We start from the raw sequence: 23886 nt of genomic DNA on the forward strand, positions 1-23886 counted from the left end.
CTCTACTACCCTCTTAACTCCCCTCCCTATGCCCTGTATAAACTCTATTGTATACTAAAAAAAAAGGAATGAATAAATGAATGGATAATGGTGGCTATGGTTTTCTGCAAGGCTTATGCTCCTTAGCCCGTGTGAATTTCATTGTGTGACACATATAGCCAACAAACACAAGACAAATCCCAAGGGTATCACAAAACAGTATCACTTTCTATGAGTGAAGACAGAATATCTGAACTGTTAGCAAAAAACACAGCCTTGGACTTGTGATCTAGGGGGTTAAGAAAGTTCATAAAAAGCACTTTGTCAAAGTTTGCAGATGCTGTATTCTCGTAGAACACTTCTATTAGTTGTCCACAGTAAGACACGAGTTCCCCATAACAGGCAAAGAACAAAACTACTATACTTTCTAATGCCATCTGTCATCTACTCTAAACTGACTGGTTTACAGAGGATCCATACTTAAATCCCCTTGCCTCTTCCTCCCACATAGTTGGGATTATAGGCAGATGCCACCATGCCCAGCTTTTTTCAGTCTCTGTACTGGAACAGAGGAAGTCCTGCATGACTGAAGTTCTGGGTGAATGAATATTGTTGACATGGGCATGCCTTGCTCACATGGGAAAGGAAAAGCCTTCCCCAGGTTAGATTCAGAGAGATAGAAACACCTTCCTGAGGGCCTGAGTGCTAGTGACTGATCAATGTATACAAAATTAGCAACAACTTCTTCCTCCCAAGATGTTTGCAACCTGAGACTGGTTGCCTACCAAGCAGAAACCTCCTATGAAGACTGGCTAACTTCTCTCCCCTCTGCTGCACATAATAAAGCACGGTGAGGCTCCAGATTACTTTCAGTAAACTTTGCCAGAATGCCCTCAGCCAGTCCTAGTAAGTCTATTTGGTTGTAAACCTCAGATGCTTCCTCAATTAAACTGCATGAGACTTTCTTTTAGTTGTGGAAATTGAGGGGGAGTTCTAACAGTAAATATGTTCTCCAAACCCCAAGTCACTGAATATGGACTGCCTTGTTTGAGTAGGTTTCACCCTATATAAAACAGAGGCCTGCAAACTTCCCTGTGAAGGGCCAGACAGCACAGACAGTGAGGCCTCCTCTGCAATCGTCACTGCTGCTGGAACACAAAACAAACAGGTTTGGCTGCTTATTATGAAATTACAAACACAGGCAAACACACTTGCAATTGTGTGTATACCCTGTTTTAAGCTACCAAGTGTACACAGGCTTTGCAGGCAGTGGAAAGAGGAGGAAAACAGGACAAGCTGGAGCTTTAGGTGTCTCAGTATTCTAAGTTCTCTCCAGTATCATTCTCAGATCCCATGAAATAGACAGAATAAACTAGAATATGCAGATAAACACTTCCTCCAGAAAAAAAAGACCTCTACCTGTTCTAGATATTAAAATATACCGATAATCATTAATAGCAGTTCATCAATAGGTTCTAAGTAACAGTTGGATAAAAAAAGAAGTTCTGTTGTGAAATTACACGGTATAGGGTGACTATGGCTAATGATTGTAGAGTATATACTTCAAAATGTTACAAGAAGAAGTTGAATGTTGCAGGGCGGTGGTGACGAACACCTTTAATCCCAGCACTTGGGAGGCAGAGGCAGGCGGATTTCTGAGTTTGAGGCCAGCCTGGTCTACAGAGTGAGTTCCAGGATAGCCAGAGCTACACAGAGAAACACTGTCTCGAAGAAAGAAAGAAAAAAAAAGAAGTTGAATGTTTTCTCCACAAATACACGGATGTACATGTAAGACGATACATGTACTTAATTGATTAAACAGATGATATATGCATGTAGGTAAATATCACATGGTAACTGATAATTTTTATCTTTTCTATAGATCAGTAAAAAAATTCAACTTAAAAATTTACACTAGCCTAATTGATACATCTACAATATAGCTCCTAAACCTAAGGTTCAGGGAATATCACAAAATGAAAGGTGCGGAAAGATTTTAAGAGACAAGAATGTGCTGTGGCATTGTGTCACCCATGATACCTCAGTAAGATGGCTGCTGAAACAACACCTGAATGAGGATAGCACTAATAGACATGATAATGGGAAAGGGGGTATCTCATGGGGCCCCAATTCTAAACAAACTACAAAGAACTAAGAAATAATGAAAGTGGGAAACAGTCTTACTTCGGAAAGACCATACCAATTGGTTACCCATTAACAAACACTCAGCCCTGAAAACATATATATGCCAGTAACATATAGACAAAGCATGTTGTATTTATATGTATGTATATGTATATAAGTGTGTTATCTCTGTGTATATTAGATAAGTATGTATCTAACAGCAGGGCTGGAGAGATGGCTAAGAGGGTAAGAGCACTGACTGCTCTTCCAAAGGTCCTGAGTTCAATTCCCAGCAACCACATGGTGGCTCACAACCATCCATAATGAGATCTGTTGCCCTCTTCTGGAGTGTCTTAAGAGAGCTATGGTGTACTTGCATATAATAAATAAATAAATCTTTTTTTAACAACAAAGAGAGACCATGAACCTGAGAAAAAGTAATTGGGGGGTACATAAGAGAAGTTGGAGGAAAGGAAGAAATGAATAATTATGATTTACTAAAAGAAGATTTAAATTAAATTGTACTGGGGCTATAGAGTTGTCTCAGCAGTTCAAATCACTTGCTGCTCTTCCAGGACAATGGAGCTCAGTTCCCAACACCCAGTTCAGGAGTCTCACAACCACCTGTATGTAACTGAAGAGATCTGAAACCTCTGGCCTCTGCAGGCAACTGCACTCACATGTGCATACCCACAGAAGCACATACACATAAATAAAAATAAACTTTTAAAATAAAAGTAGCATGTACTATTTAGCAAAACTAAAATATACATTTTAATGAAATGAATTATGGAGAAATATTATATATATATATATATATATATATATATATATATATATATATAATTGGTTATAAGATAATGTCCTTTTAGGTTATGGGGATTATAGGCACGGGGCAGAGAACAGAATTCTGCTTATGCTGATCCATATCAAAACAATAAACTTTCAGTTTTAAAAGGGGGTTAGAGTTTGTGTGTTCCCAAGGAATATTCTGAAGAAAACTCAGAGACCAAAGTTTAAGAGCTGAACATGGTTATCAATTACTTTTTGTACCAAGTAAGAGACTGAATTAACAATTAGTGGCCTTTTGTCACTTTTTAGGAATAAATACAACATTCTTTGTATCTACCTATCTTATAGAGATACCAAAGACAAACTTATACCCTAAAGAATAAAAAGAACTATAAAGCAACAATTTGCTTCTATGTGGTATATGCAGCTCACATTAGTCCGATATGGCAAAGCTGCTTCTCAAGAGTGTGCTGCTAAATGGGTTTTTCCCTAGAGATGTGCCTAATGAATGAGTGAGGGGAAGGGAGGGAAAACAAAAACAAAAAAACAACAACAAAAAAAAAAAAACCTCAACAACAAACCACAGTCTGTGTCTCCACCTGCTGGCTCAATCTCATACTACAGCCAGGGCCGATAAAATCAGGATAACCTTCTGTGGTTAATGCAAGTCTCAAAAGATGACAGAGTAGAACTTACTGCTTGAACAAATACAATTCAAAGATATTGTTGTTCTCTTGCCATATGTGAAAGGCAAGAACATGCAGTCAAATATACCAATATTGATTCTTATTGACAATCCAGGAAGAGAGGGTGGAAATTGAATGGTCTACCTGCGTGAAGTATTTTCCATCCTGTTTCAGAACCTTCATTGAAAGGTCGAGAATCAGTCGGAGGAACTCCCATGTAGAATCTAGATGTGGAAAACATTGTTTCATAAATGATTTGCATGTATCAACTATCCACTCATAGTAATAAAAAAAGAAGAGATCTCAGTGTGTTAGTACATGCCCATCATCCTGGCACTTTAGAAGGGGAGGTAAGAGGATCAGGAGTTGAAGACCATCTTTGGCTACATAATAGGTTTGAGGTCACCCTGTACTACACGAGACTTTAACTGAAAAAAATAAAATAAAATGCAAAAAAGTATTTATAGAAGCATCAGCTTTAAAGCTTGTTCATGACGGCCAGGTAAGATGGCTCAGCGGGTTAAGATCACCGAAGGTCTCTTCCAAAGGTCATGAGTTTAAATCCCAGCAACCACATGGTGGCTCACAACCACCTGTAATGAGATCTCACGCCCTCTTCTGGTGCATCTGCAGACAGCTACAGTGTACTTATAATAAATCTTTACAAAATAGTTTGTTCATGAATAATAATGTACAATCATATAGCTGGTTTGTACACACACCAATACAAACACCAAGGTCAAAATCAACTGCGCATCTATTTAGAAGTTATGACGTCACCATAAAAAGACTTAATTAACATGGGGATCTGGGAGCATAGCTTAGTGATGAAAAGCTTGTTCCTCTGCAGGCGGTCCTGGGTTCCATCCCCAGTACCACTCTCAGATACACAAAGACTGCTCACAAAGGCAGAGCTCAAATTCTTTAAAAAAAAAAAACCTGAGTAAGAAACAATCTAGCTTTAACCAATGCCAAAACTAAAAATGTCTTCAGACAGTTTCCAAATTCTATAGCAGAGTTAGCCCTGCTTTACTGTAACCCACCTAATCTCACCAAATGTGAAAATACATGTGAAAAATTTGTGACTTTCTTTTGTTCTACAACTATAAAACCTTGGCACTGGAACACAGTACTCACACTAATGTGAATCTATGTTCCCTGACCATGGCTCTTCTTCTTTTTTTTGTTTTGTTTTGTTTTGTTTTTCGAGACAGGGTTTCTCTGAATAGCCCTGTCTCTCCTGGAACTCACTCTGTAGACCAGGCTGGCCTTGAACTCAGAAATCCGCCTGCCTCTGCCTCCCAAGTGCTGGGATTAAAAGCGTGCCCCACCACCGCCCAGCAGGCTGCTCATATTTCATTCCAGAACTCTTACACCTTTTGAGACATAAACTGTGTTTTAGCCTGGAGGGAGTAGCACTATTAAGAGGTATGGCCTTGTTGGGGGAAGTGTGTCAGGCTTTGAGGCACCTACATATAAGCTGGACATAATTAATGCTCCTTTGCATTCCCACGTATGGGGAAGTAGAGACTGTAATGCCTACTTGATTAAAGTTCTAGGCTCAGGAAACCCTTTCTCAAAAAAATAAGAGGGAATGTAATTTAATGGTATTCAATGTTGACCACTGGCCTCTACCTATGCATGTGCACACGTGTGCGCGTGTACACACACATATGCAAACATGTATACACAAGAGTTTTAAAAACATAAAACACAACCTACCTTCTTCTGGAGATGTAGAGATAGGGACAGCTGTCAAATCATTAATCACATAATCAAATTCTCTCCCTTCTTTGGCATATCTCTTCAGTACTGGGATACAGTCTTCTATAAGAACCTTTCAGAGAGAACAAGATCAGACACGTGGGTCAACAGAAATGGGTGTCATTAAGCACTTATAAAAGGAAAATGCAAGCTAGGTTTTAAATCCGTAGAACCAGCCCCATGAACAAAGAGACCGAGAGGTCAATACCAAAAACTGTTTCAAAACTAAGGTTGGGACTTGATACCACAACACTTTACTAAAATTTACTTTACTAAATTTTCTTTACTAAAATTTAATTTAAAATTTTCTTTACTAAAATTTAAACCATGTACATAATTCTGAACAGTAAATTACTCCGTGTTCTACTCTGTCTTCAATATTCATCTATAAGCATAATCATATTAAACCCCCTCAGTTTTTCTTTTATATCTTAGTTTTTATACCTAGGGCTTAACTTTACTGAACTTTACCTTTCAATGGTTTTGGGGGTTAGCTGATTTAGTTCTCAAGCAAGCAGATGGCCCAGTTAAGACAGTTTTGCTTACTAAATCTTTACCCAAGTGAAATAGAATGCATATTGGATCATACATCAACAGTGTGTTGGAATACATACTTACTACAAATTCAAATTCCCAAACACCAATCTCACCAGTCTGTGCTGGATTTCCTATTTGATTAGAGTGTGTAGCAAATTAGCAATCAAAGTCTCTCTCCATAATGATTATTCTCTGAGGTTCTCTAGGCTACTTTTAGACATTCATTTTAATAAAAGCAACTTTTAAAACATCAGTAGGTCTCACTCCCTTGGAGTTCTGATGAGAATTAGAAGGATAACTGAGAAGCCACTGAAACTGTTCTTCTATCACTATGTACAAGATATAGCCTCTCCACCTACCTCATGTCTGAATGAAATCTTCCGATAGCACACATCAGCCTCATACTACCTCTTGCTAAGTTTATTTCTCAGGATTTAGCAGATTACTTTGAGCAGGATTTCCTGTCACACACCTCCCAATTTCCTTTCAAACTATTCTGCTTTCAGCAGAGAGAAAAATTAATCTTTCCTAAATCACTTAAATCTTTAATCACTGAACCAATTTCTCAGAAGTCCAAGAGACTGTAGGGGTAAATTTCTTGGATTTTTTAACTATTTTTATCCCCTATAATTATTTCATTATTTTTGTAACTTCTATCTCCTTATCTTACTATATTAGTGGCTTCAAAATTAATGATAATCTCAGATACACAGCACTCATAATTTGGTTTCTACTTCCAATGAAAATGACTTTTTGTGACTCTAGTTTTTGCTTTATCATTTACTATTATAATTAAGTCTCTGATACTTTCTATTATATTTTGGTGGATTACCTCTATTATAATGTCTTTCCCTATGGGTACTCAAGTGTGTGTGCATGCAGGTGTCAACCAGAGGTCAAACTAGGGTATGATGGGGTCTCTCACTAACCTATTAAGTAAGAATGGATGGAAGCTGGGAAGTGGTGGCGCACGCCTTTAATCCCAGCACTTGGAAAGCAAAGGTAGGCGGATCTCTGAGTTTGAGGCCGCCTGGTCTACAGAGTGAGTTCCAGGACAGCCAGGGCTACACAGAGAAACCTCAAAAAACAAACAAACAAAAAAAGAATGGATGAAGTGTCTCTTCCTCCCCATTATGCTGACTGAGATTACAATCACATGCCACTATACACTCCCACACCCAACATTTTGATGTATTAGGGGTTGAACTCAGCTTTCATGTTTACACAGCAAGCAACCAAGAGAGCTGTCTTCCTAGCTCCTATAGAAATTATTATTCAAGCTGGGGAGTGGTGGCACATACCTTTAATCCAAGCACTTGGGAGGCAGAGACAGAGGCAGGCAGATTTAGGAGTTCGAGGCCAGCCTGGTCTACAGAGTGAGTTCCAAGACAGCCAGGGCTACACAGAGAAACCCTGTCTCAAAAAAGCCAAGAAAAGAAAAGGAAAAAAAAGAAATTATTATTTAGAATGACTGATAAACATTCTTACAAGCTTTGTCATTTACTAACATTAGTTATATTTCTCCTATGAATTTATGAAATATAACAAACCTGTTTTATCATTTTATTATAGCATGAGTGTGTGTGTGTGTGTGTGTGTGTGTGTGTGTGTGTGTGTGTGTGTGTGTTTAAGTGAAGAGGATAACTTGCCCAAGTAGGTTGTCTCCTTCCACAGATGAGTTTTAGTGACTGAGGTCATCAAGTTTGGACGCAACTGCCTCTACCTACTAAGTCATCTCAATAGCCTAATAACAGATTTTTCTTAAAATCCTCCCTTTTAATTTTTTTTAGCTAAATCCTATGAGTATAATAGGTTAAAAAATAAGTTCCTAAATTTAACATATTCTACTTGATAATTTTGTATGTGTGTATACAAAAATTTTGTATGTGTGTATCCTTAGTTTTCTTTGCACAGTAACTTTAATTTAGTATTAGGTTTAATGTCATTATAAATGTTCTTATGTGAAACCCTCTGCCTTTCTGAAAGCAACATTTCAATGGCTTGCTTGCCTTTGGTACAGTGCTCAGGTGGGCCTGTCTTCTCCCAAGCAAGATTCCCACCCTGCTTTAGAGCTTCAGGACTCAGTAAAAAAAAGAAAAAAAAAGAAAAAAGGAAAGCAAGAGAGAGGGGGAGTTAAGGGAAGGGAAGGGAAGAAGAAACTCCAGGCTCCCCCTGGTGGTTGCTCTAAAATACTAACCACTGCCACCCTCAAGAGCGACTGAGTAGAAAATTATCTGATTTATTATTCAAAGTTCCTATACCAGGTGGCTTTAACACTAGTCACATATCCATTCAGTACATGCCAACTGCACACCCAAAGTCCCATGAAATACAGCCTTTTACCTTGCTGCCAACATCTGAACATCGGATCACCTGTGTGCCCTGAAGGCCACATACCCCATTTTAAGAGACTACTGGTCAATTTCCCATTTCCACCATACCTCTACTAACATCTAGATTGTCCTGTTGCTGTATGCTTCTGGTCACTCATTAATCTTTACAAGAATTCCACACACACATACACACACACACACACACACACACACACACACACACACACACACACACAAACAGGATGACATGATTCTGCACTCCTTACCCTACAACCTTGAATACATCCCCTTTAATGATTCAGCTCTTCTCAATGTAAGAGAAAAGCATCTACTAGTTATGGGGTGGGGATTAAGTGCAGCAAGCAGGGGGTCTGGCCCTTTCTATCAGCCATTGTAACTTTGAATTTAGTGTCTAACAGTTCAGCCAATGTTCTGCAGAACTCAATTCCACCCTCCCCTTTAAAGCTATACAACAGGATACACTAATTTTAATTTTCCTTGTCCTTTGGCCCACAAAACAATCACAATTGCATTTTAGGACAGCTAGCATTCCTGCTCCAAATTATCATGCATGAAATAAACTCTAATATAAATGCGCATACATTAGGGAAGAGAGAAGTGCTAGATAATTGACATCCCAAAGTACAGCACTCATCCAAATTGCTTATAAATCTGGAGATGCACATTTCAGATTCTGTTCGTTCAATTAAGTATTTGCTTGGGCATCTTGCTCTAACAAGCTCTCATGTCTATGACAATGAAATATATGCATCCGCACACATCGAAGTGGCTGCTCAACTTTCAAGCACAAAACAATTTAGGACAGAAACAAACTGTTTATTTGCAACATTTTAATCAACTACATCTACCAATTAAAAATCTAAATTCTGTCTGAAAGAACAAGACTTCAAGACATTATTCAGGGTAACAGAAGGTGGTAGATTCCACATTTTTTTTTTTTTTTTTTTTTTTGGTTTTGAGACAGGGTTTCTCTGTATAGCCCTGGTTGTCCTGGAACTCACTCTGTAGATCAGGCTGGCCTCGAACTCAGAAATCCGCCTGCCTCTGCCTCCCAAGTGCTGGTGGCGTGCACCACCACCTACCAAGATTAATGTAGATCACTCAGTGGTAGTGGGTGCCTAGCATACAGAATGGCCAAGTTTAATCCTCAATAACAGAAAAAGAAAAGTAACCTGATAAAATCTATACTAGGGGCTTCTTTCAGTATGTGTATACTGTCTACTTTAAATGTGAACAGATACTGAATTCACAGAGACTGTCTTTTTAACCAATTATAGCAAAAGGTACAGGTCCAATTGATCACTTATGTAATTCTATTTTCAGTCAATTTAAAAGTATGCTACAGCCGGCGGCGGTGGCACGCCTTTAATCCCAGCACTTGGGAGGCAGAGGCAGTCGGATTTCTGAGTTCAAGGCCAGTCTGGTCTACAGAGTGAGTGCCAGGACAGCCAGGGCTATACAGAGAAACCCTGTCTCGAAAAACCAAAAAAAAAAAAAAAAGTATGCTACCAAGGAAACAGGATTACCTGATAGCAGTCTCCTTTAAGATTGTCTAAGACATCTCCACATGTTCTCCGCATGTATTTCTTACATCCATCAATTACCATTTGGTCAATGTTCAAAACAGGTTAAGGAGAACTTGAGTGTACCAAAGAATTCTGAAAAAGTCTAAAACATAAAGGTTCCGACAAACATAGGTTTTACTTTAGCCATCTGAGGATCATAAAGTTAAAAAGTGGATGTTACAATGACTTTATTTTCACACTAAGTATGTTCAAATTAAACTAGATTTTTTCCCCAGTTAGGCAAGCCAGTTTGACAACCACTAAGCAGCACCCAACATGGATGCTCTCTAATCTGACAATTATATTATCACCTCTTCTTCTCTACTGGGAGATACATACAAGGCTGCTTGCTAGTAGCAAATTCAAATGTTTGCTCGAGGAAGTCAACATAACACATTTTCCTTGAGTCTGTGGAAATACAAGAGTCTGAAAATGCTAAAGGACCAAAGAAATTCAGTTACCTTGTTATCTCTGTATCATCTATCTAATCTAATCTAATCATCCATCTATCATCTACCTATCATTACCAGGTGATGTCACGGAGTACACTGAAACTAGAGTTACAGGCAGTTGTTGGTCACCAACAACTTGAAACCAAACCAGATCCTCTTTTAAAGCAGCAAGTGCTCTGAGCCATCTCTCGTCATTGAAGTTTTTGTCTTATACAGTAAAGGATATTTCTACCATAGTGACCATCTTTGGTTTCAGTTTGACAATTTCACATAATATGCCTCCATCGCCACCTCCCAGAATCAGTACATCTTTGCCAGTGTAGTCTTCTTTACCACTGCCCATGATGGCCCGGGTATATGCCAAGTCACTCTCTGCCAAATCTAGGGAGAAAAAAAAAAAAATCAAACCCAAATGATGACTCTACCCAAATATATAAATGACTTGTCCTGCTGGAATCTAGCTTGCAATGAAAATTTTCCAGCTTTTAAAAATGTGTACAATGTTTTGTTTTGTGGGGTTTTTTTGAGGGATTGAATTATTTTCACAAATTTAATTAATCTGACACATAGTACCAAAAAAGGAACTAAGTTACTAAGACTGAAAATATAATCTTGAGAATGTGTAGATATTCTGAATAATTAAAAGAAAGGATACCTTCAAAGATGACAAGATATGCCACCCAGGAGCTTCTTTCAAGATAACATTACAAATAGAATGCAGTAGGGTTAGTTAGATGAACACTCATTGGTATTATCAATGCTCTATAGTGAGTACCTGTGGACTCACTGCACTAGTCTGTGTACTTAAGTTGAAAATTTTCCATACTAAAATGCCTTTTTAAAACAAGCAACTGTACTTTCTACTAAAAAAACAATCCAACTAACCATCAAATAAAAATCTATTTCAAAACAAAGTTTAAACAAAACTCCATACAAACCATAAGTTCAAACAATTTAGTGAATCTTAAAAGACAGGAGTGTGAAAGTTAAGCTCAGACAAATCCATGACAGTGGCATTTGTAAGGAAAACAGTGGCCGCCAACAGACCAACTCCTTGTTAGGCAATCAAGGTAGGAATGGAATACTTACTAACATCCCCGCTAAGGATGAGAATATTCCCAAACTGTTTTGAGTGTAGAATTTTAATGTTCTGATAAGGTGAATCTTCATCATACACCACTTCATCTATGTCATACTCAACCAGGCGCCCATCTGCAGTAGGCCAGTATCTGTCAATGGCCCCACCTCGAACTATGGGTGGTAATCTAGAGAGGAAGAGACAGAAATGAGCCTTTAGAGAACACTGCCTTACAAACCTTAGATGGAGAATATACAGAAGGCCATGAAGGACAAGAGAGATGGTTCAGCACTTGGAGAGTGTGCTGCTTCTGCAGAAGACTCAAATTTGGTTTCTGCCTAGTGGTTTGCCACTGCTGGTAACTCCCATTCCAGGGAAATATCTGGATCTCATCATCCAGTACCTATACTCAAATGTACATACCCATAATTAAAAAGGAAAAAAGGTACCCATGTGTTTGTTCCAGACAGGCTCTTTAAACGCACAAAACAATCTAAAACTTGGACATTTACAATCAGTCTACAAAGCAACACTTGCATGATGAACCCATTTCTCTCAAAAGGAAAAAAAGACCTTTCTAGAATGTTTTGAATTTATTTTTCCTAATGAAAACTTGAAGGAGAAAATGGGCCTGGTAGATATCACACTGTACATATATATCACTAAAGATGTGCAAAACCACACAGACATTACTGCAGTCACAAGTTCCATGATCTTGTGAAGAATCCATCTTAAAGGGTCCTAAATAGTCCTGATGTAGTTGTTATGTTTTTGTATAAGGTTTCAAGCACTGCATTTTCCTTTCCCTGTCCTTTTTAAACCCCGATTTCACTTAAGATATTCTTGTTATTCTTCTCTGTTTCATTTCTCTCTTAAAAGTCCAGATCAGGCATCTGGCAGTCATATTTCCTGTGGATTTAGCTGAGATCCTCCTGATTTGGGTCAGGTTGGCAAACAGTATCCAGATAGATATCCTGGTGGGAATACAAGGAGACTTGTACCCTTGTTGATGACTAAAGTTTATGTTACTGTAGTAACTGCTGTAAATCTTTCCAAAATGTCCCCTTTACCCTTTGACACAAGCAAGTGGGCTGTTCTGTGGTCCTCAGAAACAGTGCTGCACCAATTACTTATTAGTGGCAATGGGATTTAGGAGCTTCTTGCCTATAAAGCAGTAATTACTGAAAAAGTGATAAAATCAAATATTTCTGATAGGGTGAACATGCCAGAACCGACCAGCAGAGGGCACTAAATGACAAGGAAAAAAAACTCCAAAAAGGGTATGGTAAATCTAACCCTAAGACAATGGGAACACAATGCACACACGATGAGGTGGTACTATGTACAACTATGCATATGCATCAATAGTGCTGGAACACACAACCTCCGCTCACTTCCCAGTCTCCTCTCACCTGCCACAATCTGTTTAACAAGAAAAGAAAACTTTCTCAGGAACATACCTACACATATGTTCTGTAAACTTCTCCAGAGCCAACAAAGTAATTTCTCACAAACCCTAACAACTCCAGGTTTAGCCACTTCATCTTTCCAGTGAGTAAATTCATCTTTCAGAATGTTAGGCAGACCAGAGGTATTTCTTTTATTACATAATGGCCAGGTTAGGAAAGAACTAGATAGCTGATGAACAAGACTAGGGGAAGCCTCTTTCACCCCTAGGTGGGCTGAAGAGAGTAGAGGGAGCCTGGTGACTTTGACCAATCTCACTTAGAAAGCTATTTCACATTAATGATATTTTAAAAAAAAAAAAGATTACTCTGCAGGTAAAGGTGCTTTCAGCCATGCCTGATACCTTAAAATTTGATCCCTGGAAGCAATGTAAGTGTGGAAGCAGAAACTAACTCTGCAAAGTTGTCCCTCTGACCTTCAAACCCACCTACGTGCATACACACACACAAAAAACACATACATACACCACACACACACACACACACACACACACCTTTAAAAGAGAGTTCCCATAACTGCTGAATACAAAGTCAAGGACATCAGGATAGAAAAGCCATCCTAGCTGACAGTCAGCCAGTTCTAACCAGGTATAAACAATGCCTACTCAACTATGTCAACACTGCCTGGTTTACAGAGCTCTCTTCTCTAGATTTTTAAAGCCTGGCAAAGAAACAAAGAAGATCTCTAACAAGATGTGAAAGCCATCAGCTTGTTAAAGAGTTCAAGGCAGCACGAAGTGTGACTCCCTACAGAGGACTACCAGGAGACCACATGCAGCCCCAGAAAACTTCCCTTGCTCAAAATCAACCCTGGATTATAAGAAAATCAGGTCCATGAGTTCTTGGCCCCAAGTACACTGTATACATTGCAACAATATTCCCCAAACTGAAACTTTAGATGAGTTTATTTCCTTGTTCCTTCTCACTTGAAAACACAAAATAAGTCTTCCGATAAATCCCATGGTTTCTCAGTCAAACTTCATATTAAATACCCATTACTCAAAAGAAAACAGTCATTTCAGATAATATCCCCAAGTTATCTGCTTTTAATTTAACCTCCGGCAGTGTCATTTCCCAGACAGAAAAGTATAAAAATCCTTATCCTCTGATGAGGAGAAGGTCAATGACAAAGGGTCTACAACAAGGTAATCCCAGCTTCCCATTCTTTTCATCCTTATCTTATACAAAGATATATAACAAAGTCCACATTTAATATAAAAAAATCTAAAAGCTTTTGACCAGTCTCACCTAGCAAACTCCTCTACCAACCAAAGAGTTCTTACTGAAGCCCAGAAATACATACTTTTTCTAAACATGTGTGTGTTGTATACATGAGTGGAGAGGTCAGAAGACAACCTGAACAAGTCGGTTTTTGTACAACTTTGTTTTCTACTTCTACCACAAGGGTACCAGGTATTCAACTCAAACTTGACAGCAAAAGTTTTTACTCACTGAACAAGCTCCTCAGCCCCAGAAATACATTCAATTTACTTACACAAAGAAGCAGTGTTCATAAAATTCAGAGTGCATTTTAGTGTGGACCAATTCATTTTCCCAAAGTAGGAACTTGTTTAATTCAGACAGATGCAGGTAAGGGAAATTGCAAGCAGGAAAAAGAAGTGTCCAGAGCCAGGCAGTGGTAGCACACGCCTTTAATCCCAGCACTTGGGAGGCAGAGGCAGGTGGATTTCTGAGTTCGAGACCAGCCCGGTCTACACAGTGAGTACCAGGACAGCCAGAACAACACAGAGAAACCCTGTCTTGAAAAACCAAAAAAAAAAAAAAAGTGTCCAGAAAGCAGTGTAGGTGTGGGTACAGCCAAGGACTACTAAACTGAAGCTTCGTGGATTTTTAAACAACCTGTGTCCTCAGACCTCAAATGAGTTTCAAACATGGGTTCTTACCAGTACTCTCAGTCTATCCATTGCTCTTCCCTACCTGACCACCTACAGGAGCCTAAATAATTAGGTAGTTATCCTACATCTGCCCTGGAGCTTTCCTATGTATGGGCTGATCAAACAAAGCAGTGTGAGTCATTAAGTGCTTAAAAACCCTACCGTTGCCAATAAGGATTTCCCTATTCTGAAATCTGCTGTGAGAAAAAGAAAACAGTATTCTATTCTGATCAAGACATCTGTGATCTGGGGAAATACCCTTGAGGTCTGTCTGTGTCTGGCTTTCTGCTTTACATAGCTCCAACTTGTTGGAATTAGTATCAACTTTCTGCCTCATAGTCAGCCCCCTGCATCAGGTTTGTTTTTATATATTTTGTCCTGTTTGGAGTGGGGTTAGAGGATGTTTTGCTCACCATGTACATAGTAGCAAGCACTAACTTTGATCTTCCCTATATCTTCTGCAGACACTAACACCAACACTGCCTTTCTGATTGATTTACCAATTTAACAAATAAAGAGACATTTGTGAGTAGGTGGACTTACCGCTTCACCCGCCCAGTACTGTCTTGACTCAATTCTTTCATTTTTTCTTCTATTTTGTTCAAAAGCTACAATTAAAAGAAATCAGTGGGCTTAGAGTATAAACTGCACAGTACAACTAAATTACAGAGCAGAAGTGTAAGGCTATGCTGACCACAGTGTGATATTAGCCTATATATATGCCCCATCATTATCCCTGCCCTAGCCAAATTACACATTCCCACACTACCTCTCCCTCACAGTGCTGCCCGAACCACAGTCTGAATATCTGCAAGAACAGGGCAGTGGTGGCGCACGCCTTTAATCTCGGCGCTTGGGAGGCAGAGGCAGGCGGATTTCTGAGTTCAAGGCCAGCCTGGTCTACAGAGTGAGTTCCAGGTCAGCCAGGGCTACACAGAGAAACCCTGTCTGGAAAAAAAAAAAAAGACTGAATATCTGCAACAGAATAAATAATTGGGAAGAAAGTGAAAGGATAATGTAGATGTAAAACTGTACACAAAGTTTCAACATTCTCTCCAGTAAGAAATGAAACCATTTATTTCATTCAGGGAATTTAAAGGAAAGCTGACAGTCACTTTTCCAAACCAACTAAGGATTAATTCTTCTGTCAAACTACTTTATATACATATAGAGAGGCAAGTCTGAATGTTAGCTCACTTGAAAGTGAGCATTCATTAAAATAATGAGACATTTTTGGGGAAATACAATATACAACATTTTGAAAAGGGAAAAAGTAAAACACCAACGCTGTCAGTTTCTTGTTTGCCTTGCACATCACTGTCGTAACTCTGAAGGTCCAGCAACACCAATCCATGTGGATAAATTCTCAAATTGGCAAAGCTACAAAAGAAAGTAGAGTTTTACTGTTAGTAATTGTCATCAGGACACTTCAAAGTGAAGAGGCAGCCCCAATCAAGACTGAAACACACCAATTCTCTGGCTGTCTTTTCAATTCCAGTTTGGAAGTGGAAGGCTGGACACCGTTGCTTGTAGAAGGAAGATTTAGAGGGCCAAGCACTAAGGCTTTTAATACTACTTCTTAGGTCCTGAACTTGATCAAGCCTATGACTGATTCCTACTATCTAGGTCTACAAACTGATTTAGAGTCTGACCTTGTGCATGTGTATGTGTGGGGAGGTGGTCTGTGTAGGACAGGAGCCTCCTGTCACCTCCCAAGGATGGAAATTACAAGCCCGTGACACCCTGCTTTGCTACATGGGTGCTAAGGGAGGACACAGATCCTCACAAGGCAAACTTTCCCACATGGGCTATCTCCTCACTCCCTCGAGCATGTGATGTTTAGTTTGGGTTTTTGGTTTTCCTGAGCATGATGCCTGCCTTGGAGTGTGGGTGATATACGCAGGGTCACTCCACCAAAAACAAACAAACAAACAAACAAAAAACTATTTTTCCTTCTCCCAACAGGTATTAATTACAAATAGCTTCTTGGCTAGCTGGGGGTGAGACTTTGAACCCACTTACCTTTTTCCAGTGCTGAAATTTTGTTTGCCTTGATCAACTTCTGGCACTTTTTACAAAGGATCCCCAGGTGGTTCTCTCAAATTTAGTTAACCAGGAGGAGGGAAAGCTGGGGATGGGCAAAGTAGGCTCTCCCACCTAACCTTCAATGTTCGGAAGAGATCCCAGCCGACCTGACTGGAAGGCTAAGAATGGCGTACATTTTGAAAGCGTTGTTTAAGTAAGGAAGGGAAGGAAGTGTGACAGCAACCAACTGCATATGTTTAATCTCCAACCTGCTTTGTGCACAGGTCTCTCCTTTTTCCATTGCCCTCAGGAAGTCCCCTGAAGGTATTACTTAGTCCTAAAAGACAGTTCGCCCACCCTCCCATACACACTTTCATTTTTATTCATTTGGCTTTCAGAAGCAACCTCTGAACAATTCTTGTCACTCAAAAGCTCCTTTCTCAAAAAAAAAAAAAAAGAATAATCCTAAGTGCTATGTATACAACTAGAATTGTGGCTGGAAAGAGCACAGCAGGAAAGATCTGGGTTCAACTCCTGACACAGACATGGCAGCTCACAAACATTTAGCCTTCACTGCAGGTAGATACTACCTGCAAATAGGGTAAAGACACACATGCATGTAACGTGCCAAACCAATAGAAATAAAGAACTTTTTAAATAAAAACTGAGGCAGATAAAGCCTGGTTGCAGAAGCTCTTCAGAGATGGCTAAGATGAGAAAATTTTCACCTCTGAGTGAAGGAGCCTATCAGGCAGTAGTACTGGATGACAAAGAATGAACCATAGCAAAAACAGAGTGATATGACAGTAACAGAGAGAGCAGTAACAGAGAGAGGAGTAGAGGTCTACATGAGAGATGTTAGGCTAAATAGAGGACAGTTGAGAGCTGCTTCTGGGAGCCTCTTAAGTAATTGAAGCAGGGCATAGGAGAGATGATAGGCTAGTGAGCCTGTTGAATTTAGGCCACCCTTAAGGAGTAAGTTATCTAAGGCAACTTCTTTTTTTTTTTTTTTTGGTTTTTTGAGACAGGGTTTCTCTATATAGCTCTGGCTGTCCTGGAGCTCACTCTGTAGACCAGGCTGGCCTCGAACTCAGAAATCCACCTGCCTCTGCCTCCCAGGTGCTGGGATTAAAGGCGTGCGCCACCACCGCCCGGCTCTAAGGCAACTTCTAAACACACACATAAAGTTGGCCACATAGGCAGAAGTCTGGGCTTGTCCTATCATTGAGAGTCACCCCCATCCCCACTCCCCATTTCCCACCTCCTTTAGGATCTCTTCCCCCTTTCTCATCATCCAATTTCTAGTTTCATGACTGACAAACATAAATACACACACGTATAATTTTAAATGCCATTTCCACATGAAAGAAAACATACAGTATCCAACCTTCTGAGTCTGACTTGTTTTCATCCTGTGTTTTACTGTAGATTTTAGTAAAAGATAATCCTAACTGCTCTAGCCAGCAGCAACACAACCAGGGGCTTGTTGGAAATGCAACAGAAGAGAGGACTCTGACACAGACCCATTGTAGCAGAAACTCGTGTGTGTATGCGTGCGTGTGTGTGTGTGTGTGTGTGTGTGTGTGTGCGTGTGTCCAAAAATCTATTTTAACCAACTCCAAATCATTGCTGCCAGTGTCACACTGATTCTGTTGCCAGGGATCTTGCTTGGTCCTAGCCAGAAAGAAGACTCACTGGAGCTTTAAAGAAATACCGATGCCCAGGTCCAGTTGCTTTCACTCTGGGGGAAATGAATGGGCAAGAAAATTTTGTGAAAGCACTAAATTCTAGCCACTTCTAAAAGATGTCAGAGGAGTAACAACAACAACAAAAAGCCAGGCATAGCCGGGCGGTGGTGGCGCAGGCCTTTAATCCCAGTACTTGGGAGGCAGAGGCAGGAGGATTTCTGAGGCAGGTGGCTTTCTGAGTTCGAGGCCAGAGAAACCCTGTCTCGAAAAATTTAAAAAAAAAAAAAAAAAAAAGCCAGGCATGTACAAGGTCCTAGGTTCAATCCCTGGCAGAACATAAAATCAACTGTGTTCTACCATTCCAGTCATCTCGCACTCAGGAGTTCAAGGTCATCCTGGGTCTAGTGAGTAAGCTAGGCTGGGCTACACGTATCATGTCAAAGAAAGAAAAAAGGAATACTATAGCCAAGTGGTGGTGGTGCACGCCTTTTATCCCAGCACTTGGGAAGCAGAGGCAGGCGTATCTCTGTGAGTTCGAGTCCAGCATAGTCTATAGAATAGCCAAGGCTACACAAAGAAATGATGTCTCAAAGAAAAAAAAAATCTTAGATATCATCCCTAGATCCAGCTGTGTTCCCATCTAAAGCCCATAAGATCATCTTACCTGCCATTCTTGTTAGTGTAAGTTGCTAAATATCCATGGTCCTGCCAGGTGTGCACTGACTCTGCCATCCCCTGCTCCTGAAAAATGGACTGAAGGCCTTTCAGAATGGCCTCACCATCAACTAGAAGACAGGAAATAAGGGAAGGTTATTAGGAAAAAGACATGCAAGAGATAAGCTAAGGCCTGAGATGTAGAGTTTAATAGTAGAACACTTTGCCTCTAAATGGTTTGGACCCTAGGTTCTATCCCTAGTAACCACAAAACATTAAAATTAAATAAAAAATAAAGAAGCTAACGTGGCACAATTTGATAACTGAAATGTTTAAAAACATCTAAATATCCTCCATCCTGTATGGAAAAGCTAAAAAGAACACCTGACTACCTAATAAGAACACAAAAAAATGACCACAAATAGGTATGGCAAAGATACAGAGCAAAAACCATTCAACAAAACCAGAAATTTCAAAAGGATGAGATTCCATTTTAGTCTAAATAAATTAAAGTGAGCACACAGTCCTAGCAAGAGGATGTCTACAGATTATTGATGAGTCTCAATGAAATGAGTTTCATTTCATTGTTTAAATGTTTACAAAAGGAAACTGTTGCTGATATTTAAATGAAAAATAGAAATTAAAAATTACACTGAGTGATATACTTGAAAACAGCAAAAACTGAACCACAGGAAGAACTACTGGGTTGTATTTCCTCCTCTCCATCTTATCCCACCTCACAACTTGTCCCTCAAAGTAAACGTCAGGGCTAACTGGTCATGCATGCATGGTGGCTCTGGAGGCTAAGACAGGATGATCTGCCAAAAGATCATGCCAGCCTGGGCTACACTAAGTTCCAGGCCAGCCTTGGCTATAGAATAAAGCCCTGTCTCAATGAAACAAATCATCACTCATTAATTTCTAACAGGCTCAGGCAAAGTAAGAATCTTCAAGAACATGGCAATTACTTAAAGAGCAAAATTCAGTTTATCCTTCTGCAATTATATCTACAAAGGAGCTATTTCCTAATAAGGGTAAATGAAGAACCAATTCTGCAGACTGGCTCAAGAAGGAACAAAAGAAAAAAGGAAAAAAAAAAAGAAATAGACCTTTCCTTGGATAAGTTTTTACAGATATAATTGAATTACATATCACCAGATAAGAGCATTTAGACTAAGTAGGCCTTAAACCCAGTAGTAACCTGAAAGCCACTGAAAAAACTGAAGTCACCTCAAAGATAAAGCTTCACATCAGAAAGAAAAGAAAGGCACAGAATCCACCCCATATACCCCTCCCAACAAAGCAGCTTGGAATACAAGCAGCAGCTCAATGAATCAATGAATTCTCTTTCTAGCAAAACCATGCCCATTGGCAAACCCATTTGGCAGGAAGTAATCCAGGTTACTTTGCTCTTCTGCAATTGGTTTTTATGAAAGTTCAACAGAAGGCCTGAATTGCATCTCCAAAACTGGTGGTGCATGCCTTTAATCATGGTGCTTGAGAGGCAGAGGCAGGCGGATTTCTGAGTTCAAGGCCAGCCCGATCTACTGATTGAGTTCCAGGACAGCCAGGGATATACAGAGAAACCCTGTCTCGAAAAACCAAAAAAGAAAAAAAAAAGAAAGAAAGAAAAGAAAAAGAAAGCACTGGCTATTCTTCCAGAGTATCTGAGTTCGATTCCCAGCGTGGTGGCTCACAACCTTCTGTAACTCCAGTTCCAGGTGGGTTCTGGCCTCTGTGAGCACTGTATGCACTATGGTTGCAGGCAAAGCACACATTCACAGAAAAAAATAAATAAAAGAGAAAAAAGCATTTTATTTGTAAATTTGATTACATGAACTAAACCTGTCAAATTCAGTTTGCATTTGGCACTGTAGCCTGATGGATCAGTCCACTGTGCAGGTGACTGAGTTAATCACAGAGCAGGAAGGAAAAGAACACCCAGAATAGCAGAAGCTACCTTAAATGTGGAAGCCACTATGTCATTATGCAGTCTTCCTTGGCTAGACCAGATGTTTTTTTGTTTTGAAAGTATATAAAAGAAATAATCGCTGGGCATTGGTGGCGCACGCCTTTAATCCCAGTGCTTGGGAGGCAGAGACAGGCGGATTTCTGAGTTCAAGGTCTAGAGTGAGTTCTGGGACAGCCAGGGCTATACAGAGAAACCCTGTCTCAAAAAACCAAAAAGAAAAAAAGAAAGAATCATTCCTGGTAAATGGCCTTAAGGTTGTGTTCTTGCTGGCATGCTATAAAAGAAAACAAACTAATGGGGAAATCCAGCATTATCTTGGATGTGATGGGCCAGGAACCTAGTCTGGGGAGCAAGTAAGTATAAACTCAGTTACCTAGGCCACCGAAATGGGATGCCTTAGATCTAATACAATGTTCTAGATTGCTGGCCAAGCTCAGCATGGCCATCCCTTTTTCTCAATGGCACAATTATCAGAAAGGCACCATATGGACTAAAAGCAGCCCTCTAGCCAGTTCCAAAATATAGGCCAATTTGAAATGTTACTAGTTTCTACACTATGGGCATACCCTCTAATTCAGTAAAACCAAGCAAGTCAGAATGAATTTTGGCAGGCTAATTCTTTACTTGTTTCACATGCCCAATGTGTTTGTGCGTGGCTCCTGATTCCTGTGGGTGTCTGAGTGTGCCAGTCCTGCCAGGAAGGTGTCTGTAGGGGGCTATTGGGATCATTCTATTTCCTTTACTGCCCACTTCATTCTCATTTTCTTCCTGATCTGGGGCATCTCATGCTACCCATGGCCCTAAAGACTCCAGGGAGGGGGGACAGGGCTAAAGGAGCCCTCTTGTGTATCTTTATAAAAAAGCCAGGGTTTAAGGAAAAAACTAAAAGCCAGAGCTCTGAGTGAACTGGAGTTCACTTAAAGTTGTATGATGGCTTACTTGTCTTAATCTCAGGAGCTTAATGTTGTGCAGATATGTTTAGACAGAATTTGGCTAAATTCACAATTCTCATTACTCTTCTCTGCATAGTTTCTAAATGATCTAGATAAGTAGTGTTCAATTCTAAATGTTCATTATAATCACCTGAAGAGTTATTAAAATTTCCAGTGTCATCTTTTTTGAGGCTCTGAGTTCTAGCCCTAGTACTAAGAAATAAAGAACCTCCACCCTGCATTTTACATACTAGATACACTCAAGTTCAAAGAGTTATAGAACATACTCAGGGTGTGTATTTGATTAAAAAATTATTTACACATTTGAAATTCTTAATCAACAAAAATAAAGTCTACAATTAGTCCCAGCACTAAGGAGGTATGTCTACAGGCAGTTAGAGCCATTGAGATTCTGTCTCAAAAAATATTTTTTTCAAAACAAAATCTCTAAACTAACTGAACTGATTAAGTAATCCGTGAAACACTCCAGAAAATGCTTTGCAATTATTGAAAACCTGATCTTCATCTCTGTCTAGTACACAACATGTAACTTGAACCCCCCCACAAAGCTGGGTTTGCTCTATCAATATTCCTCAATACTCAAACTGGGCATGGGAGAGACAATGTGTGAAGTATTAACTTGTCCCTTTTTCCCCGGGCTTTAGTAACCTGAGCCATACCTATCAGATGTTAAGGATGTGTGTCCCCTTGTTCAAGCAAAAAGTGCCCAGCTGGCCTGAGTTCAAAAAGTAGGAGAAAGAGTAACCCTTTTGAGAACTACTAGGTACATACATGGTTAAATGAGAGTGTGATGGAAGTCTTCCCAAATTTAACAAAACAAAATAGGAGAAAATGTTAAGATCTGAGAGCTAAGAGATAAATGTTCTTTTTGCTTGTTTGTTTTGAGGCAGTGTTTCTCTGTATAGTCTTGACTGTCCTGGAACTTAGTCTGTAGATCACCAGCTGGCGTCTGAACTCATAGATCTTTCTGCCTCTGCCTCCCAAATGCTGGAATTAACAGTATATGTTACCAACAGGCTTAAAGCTTTTATTAAAAAGATTTATTTATTATATGTAAGTACACTGAAGCTGTCTTCAGACACCCCAGAAGAGGGCATCAGATCCCATTACAGATGGTTGTGAGTCACCATGTGATTGCTGGGATTTGAACTCAGGACGTTCAGAAGAGCAGTTAGTGCTCTTAACCGCTGAGCCATCTCTCCAGCCCCTTAAAATTTTTTGTTTGTTTGTTTGTTTTTGTTTTTCAACACAGGGTTTCTCTGTGTGGCCCTGGCTATTCTGGATATGGCTCTGTAGAACCAAGCTGGCTTCAAGCTCAGAGATGGATAGCCACCTTTCTGCTTCCCTGCTACCTTGTTACAGTACGGCATTAAGTCTACAGAGTGCTAGGATTAAAAGAATGCACCATCACCACCTGAATGATAAATGTACTTTGAAGTAGACAAAGTAATCCAATGTAGGCAAGTAAACTTCTACTTGGCAGTTCTAAAAAAAACTCATTACTGGGAATGGAGAGACAATTCAGGGTTTAAGAGCTGCTGCTCTTGCAGAAGACCCACATAACCATCTGTATATATCCCCAATTCCAGGGGATCTGATACCCTCTTCTAGCCTATATGTACCCTGAATGTACATGTGCACAGACTATGTGCAGACAAAACATTTATACACATAAAAGTAATTTAAAAATAAAATGTTAACAAAAAAAAAACTCATTACAATGGCTGGGCAAGAAAGTTGGGATATATAACCCCTGAATTATGGCTAAGAAGCTTTCGAGGACTCCAAAACAGTGACCATTCCCAGGGTCCTTTGTCTAATGACCATTTCCAAGCTGGTACCAGTTTTCCATACTTGATAATAACATACAATGAATCGTATGGTCCACATATACCACCACTA

The 23886-nt window shown here is 39.7% G+C and overlaps 1 protein-coding gene across 1 annotated transcript in view; it reads right to left on the minus strand.

The window, feature by feature from the left end:
• The window catches only part of Sms (spermine synthase), a 49613-nt gene that overhangs the window by 4855 nt on the left and 20872 nt on the right, over positions 1–23886 (minus strand). The window contains exons 2-9 of the mRNA XM_031369970.1: positions 19070–19190; positions 15979–16072; positions 15236–15300; positions 11343–11518; positions 10480–10634; positions 9763–9852; positions 5304–5418; positions 3726–3805 (exon numbers count right to left, since the gene is read on the minus strand). Of these exons, the coding sequence (XP_031225830.1) occupies positions 3726–3805; positions 5304–5418; positions 9763–9852; positions 10480–10634; positions 11343–11518; positions 15236–15300; positions 15979–16072; positions 19070–19190 (896 nt within the window). The remainder of the gene's footprint in view (positions 1–3725; positions 3806–5303; positions 5419–9762; positions 9853–10479; positions 10635–11342; positions 11519–15235; positions 15301–15978; positions 16073–19069; positions 19191–23886) is intronic.

Source organism: Mastomys coucha, chromosome X (assembly GCF_008632895.1).
Source record: "Mastomys coucha isolate ucsf_1 chromosome X, UCSF_Mcou_1, whole genome shotgun sequence".
NCBI lineage: Eukaryota > Metazoa > Chordata > Mammalia > Rodentia > Muridae > Mastomys > Mastomys coucha.